This window comes from Thermobia domestica, chromosome 14 (assembly GCF_964235325.1).
Source record: "Thermobia domestica chromosome 14, izTheDome1.hap1.1, whole genome shotgun sequence".
Taxonomy (NCBI): domain Eukaryota; kingdom Metazoa; phylum Arthropoda; class Insecta; order Zygentoma; family Lepismatidae; genus Thermobia; species Thermobia domestica.
The window spans coordinates 25089619-25109229 of record NC_137467.1 but is presented as its reverse complement, the minus strand read 5'-3'; the positions used below and the strand labels follow the sequence as shown (position 1 = coordinate 25109229).

General features: G+C 35.2%; 2 protein-coding genes across 2 annotated transcripts in view; both read right to left on the bottom strand.

The window, feature by feature from the left end:
- The window catches only part of LOC145669578 (uncharacterized), a 632206-nt gene that overhangs the window by 418270 nt on the left and 194325 nt on the right, over positions 1 to 19611 (bottom strand). The gene's annotated exons all lie outside the window — the stretch shown is intronic.
- LOC145669751 (uncharacterized) lies at positions 2308 to 2886 on the bottom strand. The gene has a single exon (XM_081738088.1). The coding sequence runs from the start codon at positions 2884 to 2886 to the stop codon at positions 2308 to 2310; it is 579 nt and encodes a 192-aa protein (XP_081594214.1).

Below are 19611 nucleotides of genomic sequence, written 5' to 3'. Positions count from 1 at the left end.
AAAAGTTTGTCAGTACCTCCTCAAAGTTGTGTGACGTGTGGAATGCTTCCACATTAGATTCAACTCCTGATTGCTTTCGTGTATAAATAGTTATCACACATTATTGGATTTGTGGAGATACAGAGAAACACACTGAGAAAAATCCGTTATACGGACAGCGGTATATTGTATATAGAGAGGTGTGTCCGGAAAATACGTATAAATGTTGAATAATAACTTTATTTTACAGGTTTCAGTCACCGCCAGGTGGCACTACTGCTGTAGCCGATCCCATCAACGCTCATTTCGAGTCAGAGCGCTCTGCGTGTCAGTAGGAGTGTGTGGTTGCTTGTTGAAAGTTACCCTGTTTCACCTGCCGTTAGCATGGAGCTCTCTTGATTGAGGAACGGCGCATCAACATCAAGTTTCTTGCAAAGCTAAGTAAGAATGGCCGTGAGATTTCTGAGTGTTTGAAACAAGCGTACGGAGACAATTCTCTGAAGGAACCAACCGTGAACAAGTGGTTAAAAAGGTTTCGGGAAGGCCGAGAAGACGTGAAAGGAGACCCTCGCCCTGTTGACATCGAGTTCTGATGAAAATGTTGAACGAATTCGAACTTGTGTTCTTAAAGACCGTAGATTGACAGTCAGAATGATTGCTGACAAGCTGTCAATTCCCAAAACAACTGTTCACGAAATTCTGACACAAAAACTTGAAATGAAGAAATTGTGTGCGAAAATCGTACCGAAGCTCTTGACTCCAGAACAGAAAGCAAAGAGGGTTGAGTGCTTGGAGGATTGGTTGGAAGCAGAGGAAAGAGGGAACTTTCTCAATCGAGTCATCTCTGGAGACGAGTCCTGGTTTTACGAATGCGATGTGGAGCTCAAATCTCAAAGCAAGGAATGGAAGCTACCAGGATAACCAAGAACAAAAAAAGATCCAATGTGAAGACAATGTTGATTGTTTTCTTGGATTCTAGGGGCATTGTTCACAAGGAATTTGTCCCTCCCGGCCAGAGTGTGAACGGACAGTTTTACGTGGAAATTTTGAGATGTCTCAGAGCTCTTGTGGCCCGAGTTCGACCGGATTTGGCACAAGGGGGTAGGTGGATCCTTCTTCACGACAATGCGCCCGCTCACACGTCGCTCGTTGTGCGTGAGTTTTTGGCCCGAAGCTCAATCACCGTGACAGACCACTCGCCTTATTCATCCGATTTATCCCCTTGTGACTTCTTCCTGTTCCCGAAATGCAAAATGGTGCTTCGGGGACGGCACTTGGGAGATGTGGAAGCCATCAAGGCAGAAACGGCACGGCAACTGAACAGTATCCCAACTGAAGACTTTCAGCAATGTTATCAGCAGTGGTACTTTGAAGGAGACCATATTGCAATACCTGAATACTTGTAAAATAAAGTTCTTATTCAACTTTTGTACGTATTTTTCGGACAAACCTCTACATTAACTGATGTGGCGCTGAGGAGAGATAAGGTAGACAATACCACATTCTGAATTCTTTATTTCTCCAGGTAGGCCAAAGTGCGCATTTTAAAAAGTATGAGAGGATCTTCAGAGAACCATTGAAATGAGAGTGAAGTTATACAAATTTCTTACTTCCATCTTGGATCAAATTCGGGCCACTCAGATGCAAGGAAAACGCCTTATCTACTACACTTATTGACATTAGTTGACAGAATGAAAATCACAAAATAGAGCATCTTAAAAATTAGATTCGTTGAAAAACTTTTTATTTCTTCATGAAGTTAAGTTTTCAAAGTCATATACACACCCAGATATATATATATATATATATATACACAATAAAGTTATTCAAGAATATATTCATAGATATGTAAATTCATATGTATAATAAAATTATTTGGAAATTGCCTCGCTAATTCATAATAATAAGTAGTCACGCTGATAGATGGCACTTTCTCCCTGAAGACAATAGATGTCACAACCATACAGTCAATTTATAGATTTAAAACTATTCTGACGATTTAATTACAACATATAAGCATCCTCCTACCAATTTAATTATTTCAAAATATCGTAAATAACATCATATTTAGAATTGAGCATTAATATCTGAGTAACACCAAAGTTAGTTGAAACGCAAGCCGAAAAGAAAAAAAAGAAAGAAAGAAAGGAAAAGAAATTAACTGTAAACCATTCAAGCTCTTCACCAAGCAGAATCTTAACTTCCAATATGCAGCTGAGCGAAGGCTCACGTGTTACAACTACAGTAGTTTCAATACATAGAAATCCAACAGCCACTTAACTACCTTCAGAAACACAATATAAAATACATTCTGCGAAATTATTATGCTTATTTTTTCCTGCACTTAGAGCCACATTTAAGAAACATTTCAATTACAAATGTCATTACACTCAAAGTTAATCCAAAAATAAGCAATGCAAAAGCACCCATCAAATCCTTAACAGAAATTACTCTCGAACTTTGATCTTTAGCTGCAAAAGCTAAATGTCGACTTTTCATCAATACATCAAGTAACGTATCAGTTTTCCACTTGTTACGTAATCCGTATTCTACACAATCTTGAATCACTTGATTAAAAGAATTCACATAAGGAGAATTTCGGCGCAAGAGGTAAATACTAGGATATGAAACAACAATCTGCTGGACCTTATGAATTAACGGTTTGCCTTGTGAATCAAAAAGGGAGTGTGAATATACCAAATAATCAACACCACTGGATATCCAAAATATCCCCCAATTTTTAATTCCTGCTAAATCTACTAACGCTTCTGTCACAGCTCTTATAGAAGTAAAATCCTTCCACTTGTCTAGAATCTGTTTCATTACGTGATCAGTAGGATCAGAGAAAAATTGCCGATGGAATGAAAGACCACCCAACGGAATACCTGAGTCCAGAAGATCATTCATAGTATTAATTAACTTATATTTTATTGGTTTTGTAACAAATCTAAAAAGCGAAGCCTGATAGCTGTAATTCAAAATGAAAGAACCTAGGACCCAGATTAGAAATACTACTCTAAGGAAAGGTATATGAGGTGGCTTTAGGACAGATATCCCTAAAAGTATGGAGAAATTATACATGAAAGGAGATCGGAATATTAAAGTGTTTCTATTCCGTATAAGTGATTTAATTAGTTTTGTGGAGATAATAACGACACCATAAGCAAATGAAATTAGAATCCAGCAATGTAATTGGAAAGGGAAGATTATACTCATCCATTTAGGATATAGGGAAGGTTGGGGAACAGCCCACATCATTCGGTAGGAATCTCCACTGAGTATTGGATGAAAATGTACAAAGAAATTCAATTTTGGTGACCAACCTATAAAACTTCCTTCTAATTCTCCTGATATTATTCTTGCCAAATCACCGCTAAATGTACCATTGGGCAATGGCATACCATGATCTTTTGCGTTATTTCTTTTCAAAAGCTTCAAAGTAAAATTCATCATCTTTGCAATTGTATACAGTGTGTTTGGAGTTGGGCCCCTAGCAACAATACTACCGTTTGTGGTCTTTTCTAATATGGAAACCGGAGGTAAATTAGTTGTTGTGACGCTCAATTCACACGAATGAAAATTTCTTATTTTATTCGGAAATAAGTTACTCCCTTTGATCATGTGTTCCTTATGCCACTGATCGATGAGTATTGATCTACCAGCTGACTTACAATGAGTTTGTGAGAATGGAAAATACGTGTATATGTCGATGGTTTTCAGTAACTTTACATTCTCCACTGTAATAACAATCACATTGAATATATTTTCCTGAAATGCACTGCGAAAAATATTTTCTGTCTCAGTTGTCGTTTCATTTACTGCAGAAACAACAATGAATTTACTTCTGGGACTTAAATAAAATAACTTCAACTTGTAAATTGCTTTCAAAAATTCAACATTGCTTTGCAAGTAAAGCAAGTAAAGAATTGAATCTTCGGACCATTCAGATAAAGAAACCTTCGATTTTAATGCAATTAGTGCATCCGGCAAGTTGCTGTTAACAATTACAAATGCACCGTTGTAACTTGGTAGTAATACATTCAATCTAAGAGTTGTATTATCTGCAAATACTGTTACAGCTCGTGTATGGTTGTGATACATGGATATAATGTGCGAAAGACAACCAAATAATTCACCATGGGGCTGGTTTCTTGGTAATTTTGGAATCAGATTTTCTCTCGCTTTTGTTGAGTTAGCCATTACAAAAATTATAACAACATTCAAATAGTGTATCCTCATTTCGTCGTCAAGGTTGCCTAAAAGAAATAAGAAAAATATTCTTAATTACAAAATAAGCATTCTTTATGTTAAGGTTGGTGTAAAGGGACAAGTTTTGTAGATAGATGTCACTGCAATCTTCATATCTCTCTGCTGTATTTTTTTATCTTTCACAAAAATTCACGATTTCTCTTACAAGTTTCAGCCTAGAGACTTCAAATTTCTAGAGAAGGAACTTCATAACCTATCAAAGGCAACAATCTGTGCCGTTTTTTATTTAGAATTTTCTTCATTGTTGAAACAGTTATATTGTTAAAGGTTTCGATATCCATTTGAACAATCAAGCCATTTCCAACAATGAAGAAAATTGTAAATAAAAAATCGGCACGGATTGTTGCCTTCGATGAGTCATAAAGTTCCTTCTGTAAATGTTTGAAGTCTCTAGGTTGAAATTTGTAAGAGAAATTGTGAATTTTCGTGAAAGGTAAAATATACATGAGAGAGATACGAAGACTGTAGTGACATTTATCGGCAAAACTTGTCCCTTTAAACCAACCTTAATTACCAATGTTTCATTTGATAATTGGGCTTCCAGAAAGAAACATTATACAATATATTATCAAAATTTTTAAAAAGAAACAAATCTATAACACATTTTTTTTACATGATGAGATGTGTGTACAGAATCTGATCATGAGTCTTCTAAGCTCTGAAAGGAACTTAAGATTCAAATTTTAGGGTTTAAATACGATGAAAACGACCAAGAAGGTCTTGATACCCCTTGTACAGTGAATTCTTCAGTTACAAAATCACCGCCAAACGGGAGGTAAAGTGAGTAACATCAGAAGTGTATTTAACTCTTATTAATAGCATCATTAGGAGTCTTCATCCCGGCGAAATTAAAATACCGCTAATTTTACAGTAATTATGTAATATCTTCAAATAGATAAAAGATAATTGAAATGTGGAACATGAGCGCCCTAGACAATATTATTTTACATGAGAGACCGTTATCACGACTCACTTATCTGCTTTCGATTTCGAGCCATTTTGAAAATCGGCATTTATTTTCGCGTTTCTAAACAGCTGAAAACGGAAAGCCGCTAGGTGACTTGTGATAACAGTACCTCACGCAAAATAATATAGTCTAGGGCGCTCTTGTTCCATATTTCAATTATCTTTTATCTATTTGAAGATATCACATAATTACTGGAAAATTAGCGGTATTTTAATTTCGCTGGGATGAAGACTCTTAATGAGAAGAATAGTAAAAAATAGTGACAGTATTTTAACCATTAGTGGAATTAGTTTTACTGATGGTTTAACTGGAACAAGAATTGAGTTTTACTTCATCTTAAAGCTGAAACTTCTAAACTATAAGAACAAAATGGTGATTGATTTACTACCTCCGGTTTCAAACCAGAGACAATGGACAAGAAACGTTTGATAAGGTTACACTACAGTATGCGTAACTTCACAGACGGCGTAGTTATCGTACGGCACTAATGTTTAGGTTTGCAAAACGAAAATATTTTTTCTCGATTTTCTCGAACACTACACATGAATATTTACACTCACCTATATTAGTTGTTCAGTTGAATGGAATCTGTTGATTGTCATATCTTTGGATATGTCAAAAATTATGTGACCTAAAGAACGACTGGGAAAACATTTAACACTTTCACTTCTGCGCTGATATAGTTATGCAAGTTACAACTTCCTGTCATTTAGTGCAGGGTTTCTCAACCTGTACATGAACCACTGACGGTACATGAACCGCTTTTGATGGCACCTATGGCTTATGGCGGTATCGATACTGAATATTCTTTGGTGGTACGCCTGTGGAAAAGGTCGAGAACTTTTGATTTAGTGCATTTCTAAAAGATGACATTCCTTTTTGTAAGAAAAAAGTAGGCATCCAAAATATGTTGCTAATATATATTTAAATATCCTTTTTTTAAGAAGATAAAATGTGTTCGCATTAATGGGCGAAATTACTAAAGTTTTAGAACATAATCATAATGTGGAATACAGTCAAAACTTGATTATTACTGTAATTGTTCGGTGAATTTGCTACAACGTTCTCTATTGGTTCGTCATCCATTTACATGTCTTCACGTATTACAAGAGAAAAACGTAAACTTATCTTAAAACAGAATAGTCATCGATGTTTGACAAAGAAACATCGCGGAACAACAAAACTAACAACAGTTTTCAGCATTCAAGGTATTCATAACTACATCGCTAGATATCAAGCATATAATGCTTTCTTTTCCGGAATAATTTTCCCTTGCAGCCAAGAATTGACAATATCCACAGAAGATATTTAAGAAATTTATGTTTAACACCAGATCCAGACTTGAGCTTTCCCCATTTACATTTTTAGTGCATCTCGAATTCAACTCAGGCGTAAGATAAAAACTGTTCACTTTGATATTCACACATATGTTTGTTCAACGTCCTATCCAGTCTTCTTGATTGTGACGAGAAAGGAGGAGACGAAAGCTCTAAGTGGAAGATAATTTGCATGATACACTTGTATCCTCAAAGTTTTGGGACAACTCAAGAACGTCGGGGACAGGAATTCATCCACTCTAACATGTCTAAGGAAAGCACTACGTTTATCTATAAATTGTGAATAATGTCAGCAAAGATAAAATTGATGGTGGAGGTCTCTGCGTTGAACAGAGCTTGCGTACTCTAAATAAATATCTCTCAGATTTACTCGAAAATGGTTTTAACGATATTGTTTATATTTAACATATTATTATTTCATTAATAACTCTACTGCGGTATAAATAATTTGTCCTAAGAAATTCACGAGAGGGCAGTAGAACATTTTGGGGTGAGCTTTGTCGGCAATTTTCTTGAAATCGACTTAGTTGAATTTGTTAATATTTTATAAATAGTATTTGAATGATAATTATGTAAAATCGTGTAAATTTCTTGTTAACGAAAATATTCAAATGAGGTAGTTTACTCTTCGAGAGATTTTTCTTTAGTTTTAGTTTTCTCCCATATCACTCATGTAATATTGTTGATATTTTACAAACAAATATTTCACTAATAATTTCAAAATATGATATAAGTAATTTCTCATGAATTAATTACCCTAAAAGTAACTTACTCTAAAAGTAACTTATCCTAAAAGTAATTTCTCATGAATTACTTACGCTAAAAGTAACTTACCCTAAAAGTAATTTCTTATGAAAAATCTTCAATAGGTAAGTTACCATTACGGCAAGTTTTCTTCAGATGAAAATCTCCGAAAATGTCTTATAAATTTGCTCGTATTCCACAATAAAATATGCTATTTATAATTGGAGTATAAAATGATAGATTGGAGTATAAGATGATAGTTTAGCGCATTGACCCGTATGTTATATGGCCCGTATGTTGTATGGCAATATGCTAATGGTCACTTTTGTTAGGAATTTATATCAATGCAACAACGATCACCATATTTTCGTTTTCCATTAGATTTTTTTTTTCTGACAAATTAGTAACGTTAAATTTTAAAAATGTGAAATACTGTGTTAATGACATTAAGTTTAATAGAAGTAATCCTATCAGAATGAAACTTTCATGGTAGCATGCCTTGACCTGCTATATAACCGTTGAAACATTACCATGTGGAACCTTCGTTTCGAATTGTGAGTGGTCAAATTGTAAGTAATATATTCAAAAAAAGAAAGGAAAAGAAAAGAAAAGAAACCAAACTCGAACTCATATAATCGGAATCAACTTTAACCGTTAGAAATAAAGGGTCAGCTATTAACACAAACTACTACGTGTAACGGTCTGATTTGTGGGTCTGAGCCGATCCACGACATCTGTTAGCGAATGGTGGAACTACGTCCTACCTAGCGGCGAACGTGTGGTCAAAGTGCTGCGTTGTCCGATCGCTAACCAGCGTATCGGGAGCTTTCTAGACTTAGTGACCGTTACATCTTTTATTCACTTGACTCTCCAATTTGCGTCACGACGCTGGGTGGACGTTAAATATTGGGAAAGAACCGGTTGGGAATCGAACCCAAGACCACTCAGATATGAATCCAAACGCTATAACAACTAGATTGCGGTTATTTTGAGCGTTATCAAATTATGGATGGTCAAATTTAGAGTCGTATATTCGGAAACAACAACAAAGGAATCAAACTCACCCGACCAGGATCCAACTTCGCATAAAAGTAGACCCTATTTGTCTCTATATAAACTTACTAAATGTGTTGTACAGTGTTTCAATTTCCGAGTTATGGGCAATAAAATTATCAATCATATTTTTAAAAACAAAAATACATCAACGAAACTCATAGGATAAGCATCTAACTTTGCATGGTGATATATATCTACCTGATACGTAAACAAATGGAGTCCCAGAATGCTAGCGCATTACTGCTGGACATTGAAGAGAGACATCCCGGAAACTAAATATTATTTTGTGTAGTTTTTTTTTTGTTCTCGAATTATGGATTCTTTTATTTTGACTCACAGTATCGAAACCAAAAACAACAAACATGTTAATAATCGAATCGGGATATAACTGTGGATGGTGATGAACTATATTCTGTTATATAAGTTGTGCAATATACATTGTGCAGCCTTTCCGTTCCTTAGATATACAGTCAAATTTTGACTCAAATTTTAAGAAAAAAAAAAAAACAACTCAACCAATTGGAATCAAACTTTGCAACGTTCTGTTATAAAAATGTGTCAAACATTATGCTATGAACTCCTTTATTTTTAGAGTTGTGTGTTGTCAAATTTCAAGTCATAGATTCGAAAACAAATTACACTGGTCAGCATGATTTCTCTCACAAAAGATTCTGAAGTAGTGATTCTCCTGAATTCAAATATGCAATCAAAATGTTTCTATTAAGCATCGTTTCGTTGTGACATTCACTTGTTTTTTTCACCCTTATATACGAAATGAAACGTATTTTCATGAAACATCCATATGTTTGAATCGGCATAGTGCAGTGGTTTATTGATGTAGAGGTAATTGAATTTAGGTAAATATTGTGGAAATTGTGTTTTGTTTTCATTAAGCAATTCCTCCCTTACCTCTTGCCGTACTTCAACGACGGCCGATAAAGTTATAAACTTTATGAGATCCACTTGGTGTTTCCGAAAGTTTCTTTGTTGTGCAATAAAAAAGTAGAAAATAATGGAGCAAAAGTGTTTGTCTTTGTGGACTTGACAACACTGTAAATGTCGATCAGGATCAGACCTGTTTTAGCATAAAAATAAATTTGTGAACGTGTAGTGAGTTTCGTAGTTTTTGTCTGTGTAAGTGGAGTGCTCTTTGCTTCATTTCTTGTGTTGTTAAAAAGAACTGGCATAATGCCAAGAAAGTGTTTGAATCATCCGGACAATTTCTGTTATACTTCTGGTGAACCAACTTTTAAATCTCAGAGACGAAATTTTACACCACTTGCGAAAAAAGAGTGTTACGAGCTTTACTTTGGCTGCAAAGCGGGTGATTTTGATAAACCATGGGCTCCGAATATATGTTGTGTGACATGTGTGCGGCTTTTTGACAGGGTAGATAAAGGGCACACATCATATGCCTTTTGCAATTCCCATGATATGGAGGGAACAAAAAGACCATTCCAGTGACTGCTACTTTTGTTTAACAAACATAAAAATAATTACAAATATATATATATATAAAACTAAACATACCGTTACATATGCAAATTTGCCATCTGCCATGAGGCCTGTATTACATAATGACGAGGATCATGTGCCGAAGTGTCCAGATTTTGTGACCTTAAATGAAGACTCTGACTCCGAGGCAGTGCATACTGAGGAAGAAACTCATTATGGAAGTGAACCTACATTCGAGGTTTCTACATAAGAACTCAATGATCTCATTCGGGATTTACAGTTGTCAAAACAACAAGCCGAACGTCTAGCTTCGAGGCTCAAATTTTGGAATCTATTACACAAAGAAACAAGGATATGCGTGTATCGTAGTCGCGATAGTGATTTCAAAGAATATTTCTCGACAGAGGATGGTATTGTGTTCTGTAATAATGTTAGTGCAGTTATGGAGGTTCTTGGACATGAACACTAGCCACATGAATGGCAATTGTTCATAGACTCCTCGAAAATTAGTTTGAAGGCGGTGCTTCTGCATAATGAAAAATAAATTACCGTCAATACCTGTGGTCCATGCAATTTACATGAAAGAGACATCAGAATATGAAATTGTTGTTAGATAAACTCCAGTACACAAAATATAACTGGAATAGCTGTGGTGATTTAAAGGAAATAGCTTTACTTCTTGGCTTGCAACTGGGATACACAAAATTTTGCTGTTTCTTATGTGAATGGGACAGCAGATATAGGAAGTCGCATTACATTACGAAGCAATGGCCTAGCTTCCTGGGAGCAAAAATGTGTCTCACACCCAATTGGTGAATCCCTAACGAGTGTACTTACCACCGCTGCATATCAAATTGGGCCTTATGAAGAATTTTGTAAAAGCATTTGGCAAAAATTCTCCTGCATTCATGTATTTGCAATCTAAATTTCCCAAAGTCAGTGACGCAAAACTGAGAGAAGGAATATTTGTTGAGCAGCAAATCACATCATTACTGGATGACGACAAGTTTGAAGAACTCTTGAAAGCGTGGAAAGTCTTCGTAGGTATCTGTCGTGGTTTCCTTCGAAAACAAAGCAGAAAACTATCGTGAAATAGTGAATGATCTTGTGAATTCGTACCAAGCTATGGGATGCAATATTTCTTTAAAGATTCACTTCTTAGACTCTCATTTAGATTCTTTCTCGCAAAATCTTGGTTCAGTAAGTGATAAACACAGCGAGTGATTCCACCAGCAAATTTCTATAATAAAGAAGAGGTATCAGGACAAATGGAGTCCCAGAATGCTAGCCGATTACTGCTGGACATTGAAGAGAGACATCCCGGAAACTAAATACAGCCGGAAATCATCATTCAGGCCTACAACTTCATACGTAAGTAGAAGTGATATTCATACTGTAGTCGTATTTGTGATTTCTTTAATGTACAACAAGAACGAAAACGGCAAAATAAGATGTTCCCTTTACTTTGCCAATCTATTCTTAAAATGAGCAATGGAAATGTACAATTTCCAAATTTTACACAATTTAATGACAATTTCCCCCATTCATATGAAATCGAAGACAACAAACTCCATATATGATATGACCTTTGTCCTTCCACTAGCATCAACATTATAAGCTTATGTTAATAAACAGCTGAGCTATGCCGCTACAAACACAAGGATGTTTTAAAAAAATATGGTCCATTTCGCGTGCAAACGTGAAAAAAAACAAATGACTCTCACAAGAAAACCGTGCCTGACGAGGAAATTCTGATTTCATTTTTAAATTTAACAAGACAAGTACATTTATACTTAGTAATACTTGTTCTTGTGAAAAAAAATGTAGACCAGTATTATCAGCCAAATTCATTCGATTTTAATAGTTCTTGCATGATGTTCAAATTTAAACTCATATAGAAGCGTATGATATATTATATTGTGCAGGCCTTCGGTTCTAGAGTCATGACCGGTCAAATTTGATTCATGTTTAAAAAACACGTACAGGTAACCTGTATAATAGAAATATAATTTGTCATGGCGGCAACTTTACTTCCTATATAATAGTGTAAATTTTGTGTTATCTAGCCATTTGGTTTCCGGCTTATGGACTGTCAAATTTGAGTCATAATTTGGAAAACAAAACAAATATACAACAAACTCATCAGATTCTAATCAAACTTGGCATGTTTGCAGGCCTTGGTCTATTACATTAACGTATGAAATTTTATATTGTGCAGTGTTTCGTTCCAGAATCAAATATTGAGTTATATTTTTGAAAGCAAAAATTCGCTCCGAATTCGTCCGATCGGAATCAAACTTAAGACAATAGTTGTCCTTGACCTGCTATATAAGAATATAAAACATTATGTTGTGCAAGTCTTTCGGTGCGAGAGTTATGGAGGGTTAAATTGAGTCATAGTCATATTCACTGGGTCATATTCATAGTTACAGCCATTGAGTCATACTTAAGTCATATTTTGGAGAGAAAAAAAAACACATCTTATGTCGATAGCGGTTCGCATAGTGGTAGTCCTTGAACTGTTATAGAAGTGTGTGAGACATTATGTTATCCCGGTTTCTTTTTTTAAGTTATGCACAAATCATTTCCTAAATCAATTAATTGAGCATCATAAAAATATAATAAATACTGTTTAAGTAACTTGGACAGAAAATCAAAAGGTCAATCATAACCTTTTGATGGCCGAAGTGGATATTCAGCTGAAAAAATGTATTCAGAAGAAAATTAGGCAAAAAGATGTTGAATACTGAACATTTATAAATCGATAAAGTAAGAAATCTTTTCGTTGAAAACTTCAAAAAAAAAGTACTCAAAAGAGGAAAGGATTGGTGAAGAGAAGTAACGTGGAGAATAAGTTTATGGGAAATATTTTAATCCCCTTCCCCCATAGAACATCTATTTGAATGGAAGTGAAATGATAAACTTACAGAAGATACTCTATTTTGGCATAAATACTGAAACACTTTCAAGTATTTACAAGTACTGGCAATTCAATATTGAAGCTTCAAACAGTACATCTATAACTGTTTGTTACAATAGAAACTAATGAGATCAAAGATAGAATCTGTTCCTTGAAAGCTGAATCTATATCAGAAAACCATTACTCGCTATGCGTTACTGTTTTCGTTCTATGGCAATAAAGGTTGACACACGAGATCGTTAATTTGAACCACTTTTGAATGAAGAGGTTTTAAGGAAGAAGGTCTAACCTACTCTTGGGAATGTGAGTCAATTTAAAAAAAAAAATATCCATCTCTGATATCTTTTACTCATTTTTATCCTACGGAAATCAATATGGAAAGCAGAAATAGTATAAAAAAGAAACCAATTCTGTTTTCTATAGAGTATTGTGGACTGTGATGACATCTTCACTTCAGACCTTAAATCGATTGCAGAAACCTGTTTGTCGCTACATATTCCTACTTTTGTTCAATGCTGATAAGTGTTGAAACGGGTAATGGCTAATTGGAACCATTTCCAGTTTGAGAGTAGAGAATTAATGAAGATGATTAGTCTTATTCTTGGGACAATGAATTGATTGAAGAAAACCAAATCTCAATATTTCTTACAACTTTTGCTATGTGAAAAACAATATTGAAACCGGAAGTAATATTAAATTTAAACCATTTGCGGTTTTGGTTGGGTGTTCGGGATAGTGAAGGTATATTGCCTTTAGAGACTAAATAGTGAGCAAAACATAATATTGTTACCGTTTTTGTTCTATAGTGATAAACATTGAAACCGGAAATGAATAATTTAAAAAAAATTCCCTTTTCGACAGAATTATCGGAGGAGATGGAATCTATTCTGCAAATGATGAATCGATTGTGAAAAGCAATATATTGATATATTTGACGAATTTTGCTGAAATGCCTGCTAATAGACAGACAGATGGATGGATGGACCGATGGACAAATATCTATTGTTTCACATCATTTTTCTCCCCTAGGAGGGTCAAACTCCTACTGGTATTTGACTCGGCACTTAAATATCACCAAAGCTGTCGCCAATTAATCTAGGGACAACGAAAATAATAGATTCAACACGAATATATCACGTTTGAATTATTTTTACATGTCATCATCACCCCATACTGAAATACTAATGGCGGATGAATTTTGATTTAAACTGCATCGAAAATTTCACTATTCCTTTCAGGGACCTCGACAACTATAAATTCGACAGTAATATCAGTCATTTTTCATCATTTTGTATTTCCCCCCTCCTACTCCTCTTAGGTGGGCAAGCGGGAATTGCCGTAACTCTGAGGTCGAACTTGGACTTAAAGAACATAATTTTCACCAATCAAATCATGGATCCATAAAACTTTTATGAATTCAACATTTATGTATATCGCTCAATTCCACTCTTGACTACTAGCCACGACAATTATCTTTTCCAGAGTCTAATACGTGTATGTGTACAAAGTGCGGATAAAGTTCCTCCAGGTTTCCTTGAGTTATGCTGAAACATAGACACCCACAGATGCAACATTTTTATACATGTAGCACGTCGAGAAAGAGCTGATATTTTTTTAAAAATCGTAGGAGAAGAAATTTATTGTGTTCGATATACAAGTACATACAATATTTATTTCTGACGTAGCTCAACAAGAACCACTCGATATTTCTGGTATCGTAGCGCAAACTTCCATTAACTCTATTTGTAATTATCTGCAACCATTTCAGAACTGATATCTTGAACACTTTACTGTCACGGAAGCACTTCGATGCAAGTCACTTTTTCGGGCGAATAAACAAAATCTATGGCAGAATGACAGAGCTTATGGGAGATGTTTAAATAGTTGTCGTGGAAATTTTGAATTGTCTGAACAGTATCAGCATCTGCATAGATAAGAACTATTATCAATCGTAATAATTCTCTCCGCCGATTTTGGATGGCATGTCGGCGATTATTTAGTGTTTCGCAATACACGTCTACTGCAATTAATTGTCCTGGTTCCAAAGACTTTTGCAAGAATCACCGGGTTTTATGTCCTAAGACAACCTTGGCATTATTTTGTGAACTGACGGCATAGGTTTGAATTTCTTTGCTTCAAACAACCAGAGTGCTGCCATTGCATTGACTGCTGGTTTACTGACCAGTGGCGTATGATACCCAGGTTTCATCTCCCCTTACAATGTGTGAAAAGAGGTCGTCCTCCCACTGGGTAAAGAATCACATGCAATGGATTTATAATTCTTTGATCTTTGTGAGTATGTTAGCATTTCTTGCACAAACCTCACGCACAGTCAACCCAACTTGTCAATCCTAACTCAATGTACTGTTTCCTCAAATACTTTTGGAAACTCTTTGGTGAGTTCAGTTAATGTGAATTGGCGATTGAATCGAAATTTCTCGTCATTTTTTCGCGTCCGCTAAACTCATGGTCATCAAATTTTGAAGCCCCTTTCCGAAACTCTTTGCACCATTGATTGACCTTCCGTTTACTCATTACTTACAAATCACATACAATTCCCGTGTATGTCAGCTACATTGTGTCTTTGGCATTCAAAAATCATAGATCATATCTAAATTCATATTTGGCAAGATTTGTATATAAACATCCATTTCACCTTACTCTTACATGCACGTACGCAATTCCACTCGGACGATTATATACCTGTTTCAAGCACAGAGTACTAAAGCATGCTCCTGCATGTGCTAACGTCATCAGTGTTGCAAACCCCACGTAATAAAATGGGCCCTTCTTTTCATGTGCCTCATATATATATATATATATATACACACACACACACACACATATATATATATATGTATATATATATATATATATATATATATATATATATACGAGAAAATCGGGTTAGAATAAGAAGATTGAAGACATATAAAATGCACCAAGAACATATATATACGAACAATTTAGGTTCAGAGTAGGAAAAATGAAGCAAATTGAAAATAAAATTAAATAAAGTGGTTGCACACTGAAAACAAAATTTGCGTGTTGTGAATAATACAGAATGATACAAAGTTGAAAAATAGATGACTAGAATAAAATCAGTGTAGAAACAAGAGAGAGGAAATAGAACAAATCACTAGATGACGCTATCTAGGCAGGTTGTCAGACTTACTTTCTAAGTTCGAATGTATAGTTTAAACAAAGGTAATGGTGAAGTAAATACTTTCGAAGAAGAAAATAACTTTATTTCTTGGTACTTTTGAATAAAGGATTAAGAAGAAGACTGCTACTAAAACATATGTGATGAAAGAAAAAACTAAGCGAGGCGAGATTCGACAGTTAATACACATTATTAAAACGGAAGACAATTCCGTTTATGCTGGTTGGGACACTCTTGTACAGGAATTTTTACCGCTTTTAAGCAAGTACTTCGCAAGCAATAGCAAATGACCAATGAAAAGAATTAAGAGTAGAGATTCCCATAGAAACATCATGCAATCCAATTTCTTTCAATGTTTCTCTTCCTTTGTTATTTTCATGTTACACACTGTATTCTCAAGAGCGTAGTGTTTGATCTGATTCACCTAAGTAGGTAATAAATTACTTAGACTTCAGTTTAGGTTAGCCCAAAAGCAGTCGCAGATGGAAAATTAAAGTTCAAAGGTAGGACGACTTTACACAAGATTGTGATAACTCGTTTAGGAAGTCAATGTAGACTAGAAAGGAAGTAATTATCAAAATTATCTTTAAAGACAAACTTACCGTCTACAGTCAACAAGAAATTTCTCAATAATACTGCTCAGTATACCCAAATTGACATCAATAGCTATTGTTCTTTATTCTAGACAGAGTGAGAAAAGAAACATTAATAATAAATGAGGCTGGGTGAGGAAAATACTGTGTATGATAATCACTTCTTGAATTCTTTATAACGTTTGCACTATATTTCATTCTAATAGCGTACACAGCCACAAGATAAATATCAATGCCATTGATATGTTCTGAAATAGAGAAAAATGTATTATTACAAATACAAATAGAATGCATTACGACCAATATATAATATTCATTTGTGTACGAATTATTGGAAAAGGACATAGATCTATTTCGGATATAATTATATTTCAATTTTTTTTTTGCTACTGAAAACTACATTACACGTTATCTTTTAACTTTTTATTCAGTCAATAAATTGTTGAGAGCGCGTTATGATGAAAAATGTATTTTGTTGATTAGGTACTGCATCTTACCCAGTCTCCAGAACTCCAAAGAAGAAAAGCATACATAAGTTTCAAAGATGAAGGTCGACATTTGTGTACTAAGAAAGGGCAACCAACTTTCTAACTAATCATTTAATCCTTTATAATTATACTACTTGGCATTTTAAATAGCATTAATAACATTTAAATAGTAAAAATAAATCTATACCACTTCCGGTCTTAGTAGACAGACAGAAGGGAACCTTTTCCTTAAGATCCTGAATAGAATCCAAATATCCAGCTCTCGTTTGCGTTTTGTAGCGATCAACCTTAATAAGCAAACAGTAGATTTCTGCCACCTTCGGTTTCAATAGAGAGTGAATGCAGAAGATTGAACCTAGAAGCGGTAATTAGTAGTTAATTTTAACTGCTTCCGGTTTTAGTATCTGTTGAGGGTATTGTGACGTTATCTTCCCTTGAAACCCTGAATCGATTGTAATATCTCCTTCATGCTATAAGTTAACATTTAATTATAATTTGATAAATGTTCAAACTTGAACACCACGTTCAAGTTGAGTTGAGTTGATTTTGAGTTTAACTTTCCGTTTAGCAGCGAGGCTATATGAGACGTGGACCTACTGATTAACGTGGACTCCGAATCACTTGAGCTTCCGCCGGGAATCGAACCCGTCTTTCCCGCGCCAAAGGCTCGTACGCTAACCGCTTAGCCACGAACGAGCTCCAACACCACGTTCGAATAGAGAGTCAATTCAGGAGACGATTCCTATTGTTGGGCGCTGAATCGATTACAAGAAGCTGCTTCCTGATATTACGTACCGTTTTTGCTCTGATACCTGTCAACAGACGGACAGATGTATGGACGGACGAACGGACGAAGTTGTTCTATTATATTTCCGATAGTTATGCATAGCATATCTTGGGATTGTAAAAACAGCTGAAAGTAGGTACTAACTATCTTCGAAAAGTCGTTTCAGACGTTTCGCCGACCACCAAAATTATTAATTTGCACAAATTCCAACCCTTGTCGACATTTATTTTTCAATATCCTTTAGATTCTGCTAATGGAGATGAAGTTGACCTTAAACGGCATTGTGAGCATCACTATTCATTTCAGCCACCCTGAGAATTTTGAATTGCATATTAATATCGGTCGTTTTGGATCATTTTAAATTATCTTTCCCTCTTTTCCCCTAGGAGTGCTATGGCAACTTATTCAAACTGGCATTTGACATTGCACTTAAATATTACCAAAATTGTCACCACTTGTTTTACGAACGCCGAAAACGATGAATTCGAAAGAAATATAAGTCACTTTCAATTATTTATACATGTCACTATCTCCGGCTTCGGAAATATTAATTGGGGCTAAATTTTGACTTAAACAACATCGAAATTTTCACTATTCATGACAACAACCCCAAAGATTAAGAATTCGATGCAAATGTCAGATATTTTTCATCATTTTCGTATGTCGCCCCTCCTACTTCCCTTAGATGAGCGTCCACGAGGTCTTACCGTAACTATGGGGTTGAACTTGGATTTAAAAAGTACCGGAACTGCCACCAATGAATCTCATAGACCCTAAAAACTATGGATTCGACACTAATAGCAATCGTTTAAGATCATCTCTCGCTCCCGCTATCCAACTCTAACCATGACAATACTCTCTTCCAGACTCTAATATGTATACGAAGGATGTATAAAATTGCTCCAGGCGTTCTAGAGTTTCGCTTTAACACATGCACCCACACATACATAATTTCTTTTATAAATGTCGAATGTCGAAAAAGAACTGATATTTAAAGAAACCAATAAAATGATAGGAGAGGACATTTTCTTCTTGTTGATATACAAGTGCTACAACAGTTATATTTAACGAAGCCACGATGAACCTAAATACATTTCTGGCATCATGGCGCTACTTCCCATTTTATAATCTCTGTAAATATGGAGCAGCTGAGATTGCTTCCAGTCGAAAACTGATACATTAATAAGTTTACTGTAACCGAAACATTTCGATGCAAGTCATTTTTCAGATGAATGGAAAAATAAGTCGATGGTGCAATGTCGAGACTAAAGGGAGATAACTCAACAGTTCTCGTCGAAATGTTTGGAATTATCTGAACAGTATGAGGAACAGCGTGACTGCGATTATTGTCATAAATCAGAAGAACTACCGATCGTAGCAATTTTCTCCGCCGACTTTTTATGGTATGCCGGCGATTATTTAGTATTTGGCAATACAAATCTACTCCAATTAATCGTTCTAGTTCCAAGGACTTCTACAAGAATCACCGGACTTTATGTCCCGAGATAAGCTTGGCATGATTTTGTGAACTGACGGCATTGGTTTGAATTTCTTTCCTTCGTACAACCAGAGCGCCGCCATTGCATTCACTGCAGCTTTGCTGACCAGTGACGTACGATATCCAGGTTTCATCTCCCTTTACTATGTCAGAAAAGAAGTCGTCCTTCGAGTGGGCGAAGAAGTCTCGTACAACTATTATTCTCAAGAAGAAGAAAAAAACCTTTTTCCTTGCGAATCTTGAGTAAATAATTAAAAAAAGACTCCTACTAAAACATGATAACATATGTAGTGGAGAAAGAAACTAACCGAGGCAAAAGACGCTACAATTAATAAATATTATTAAAACAGAAGAC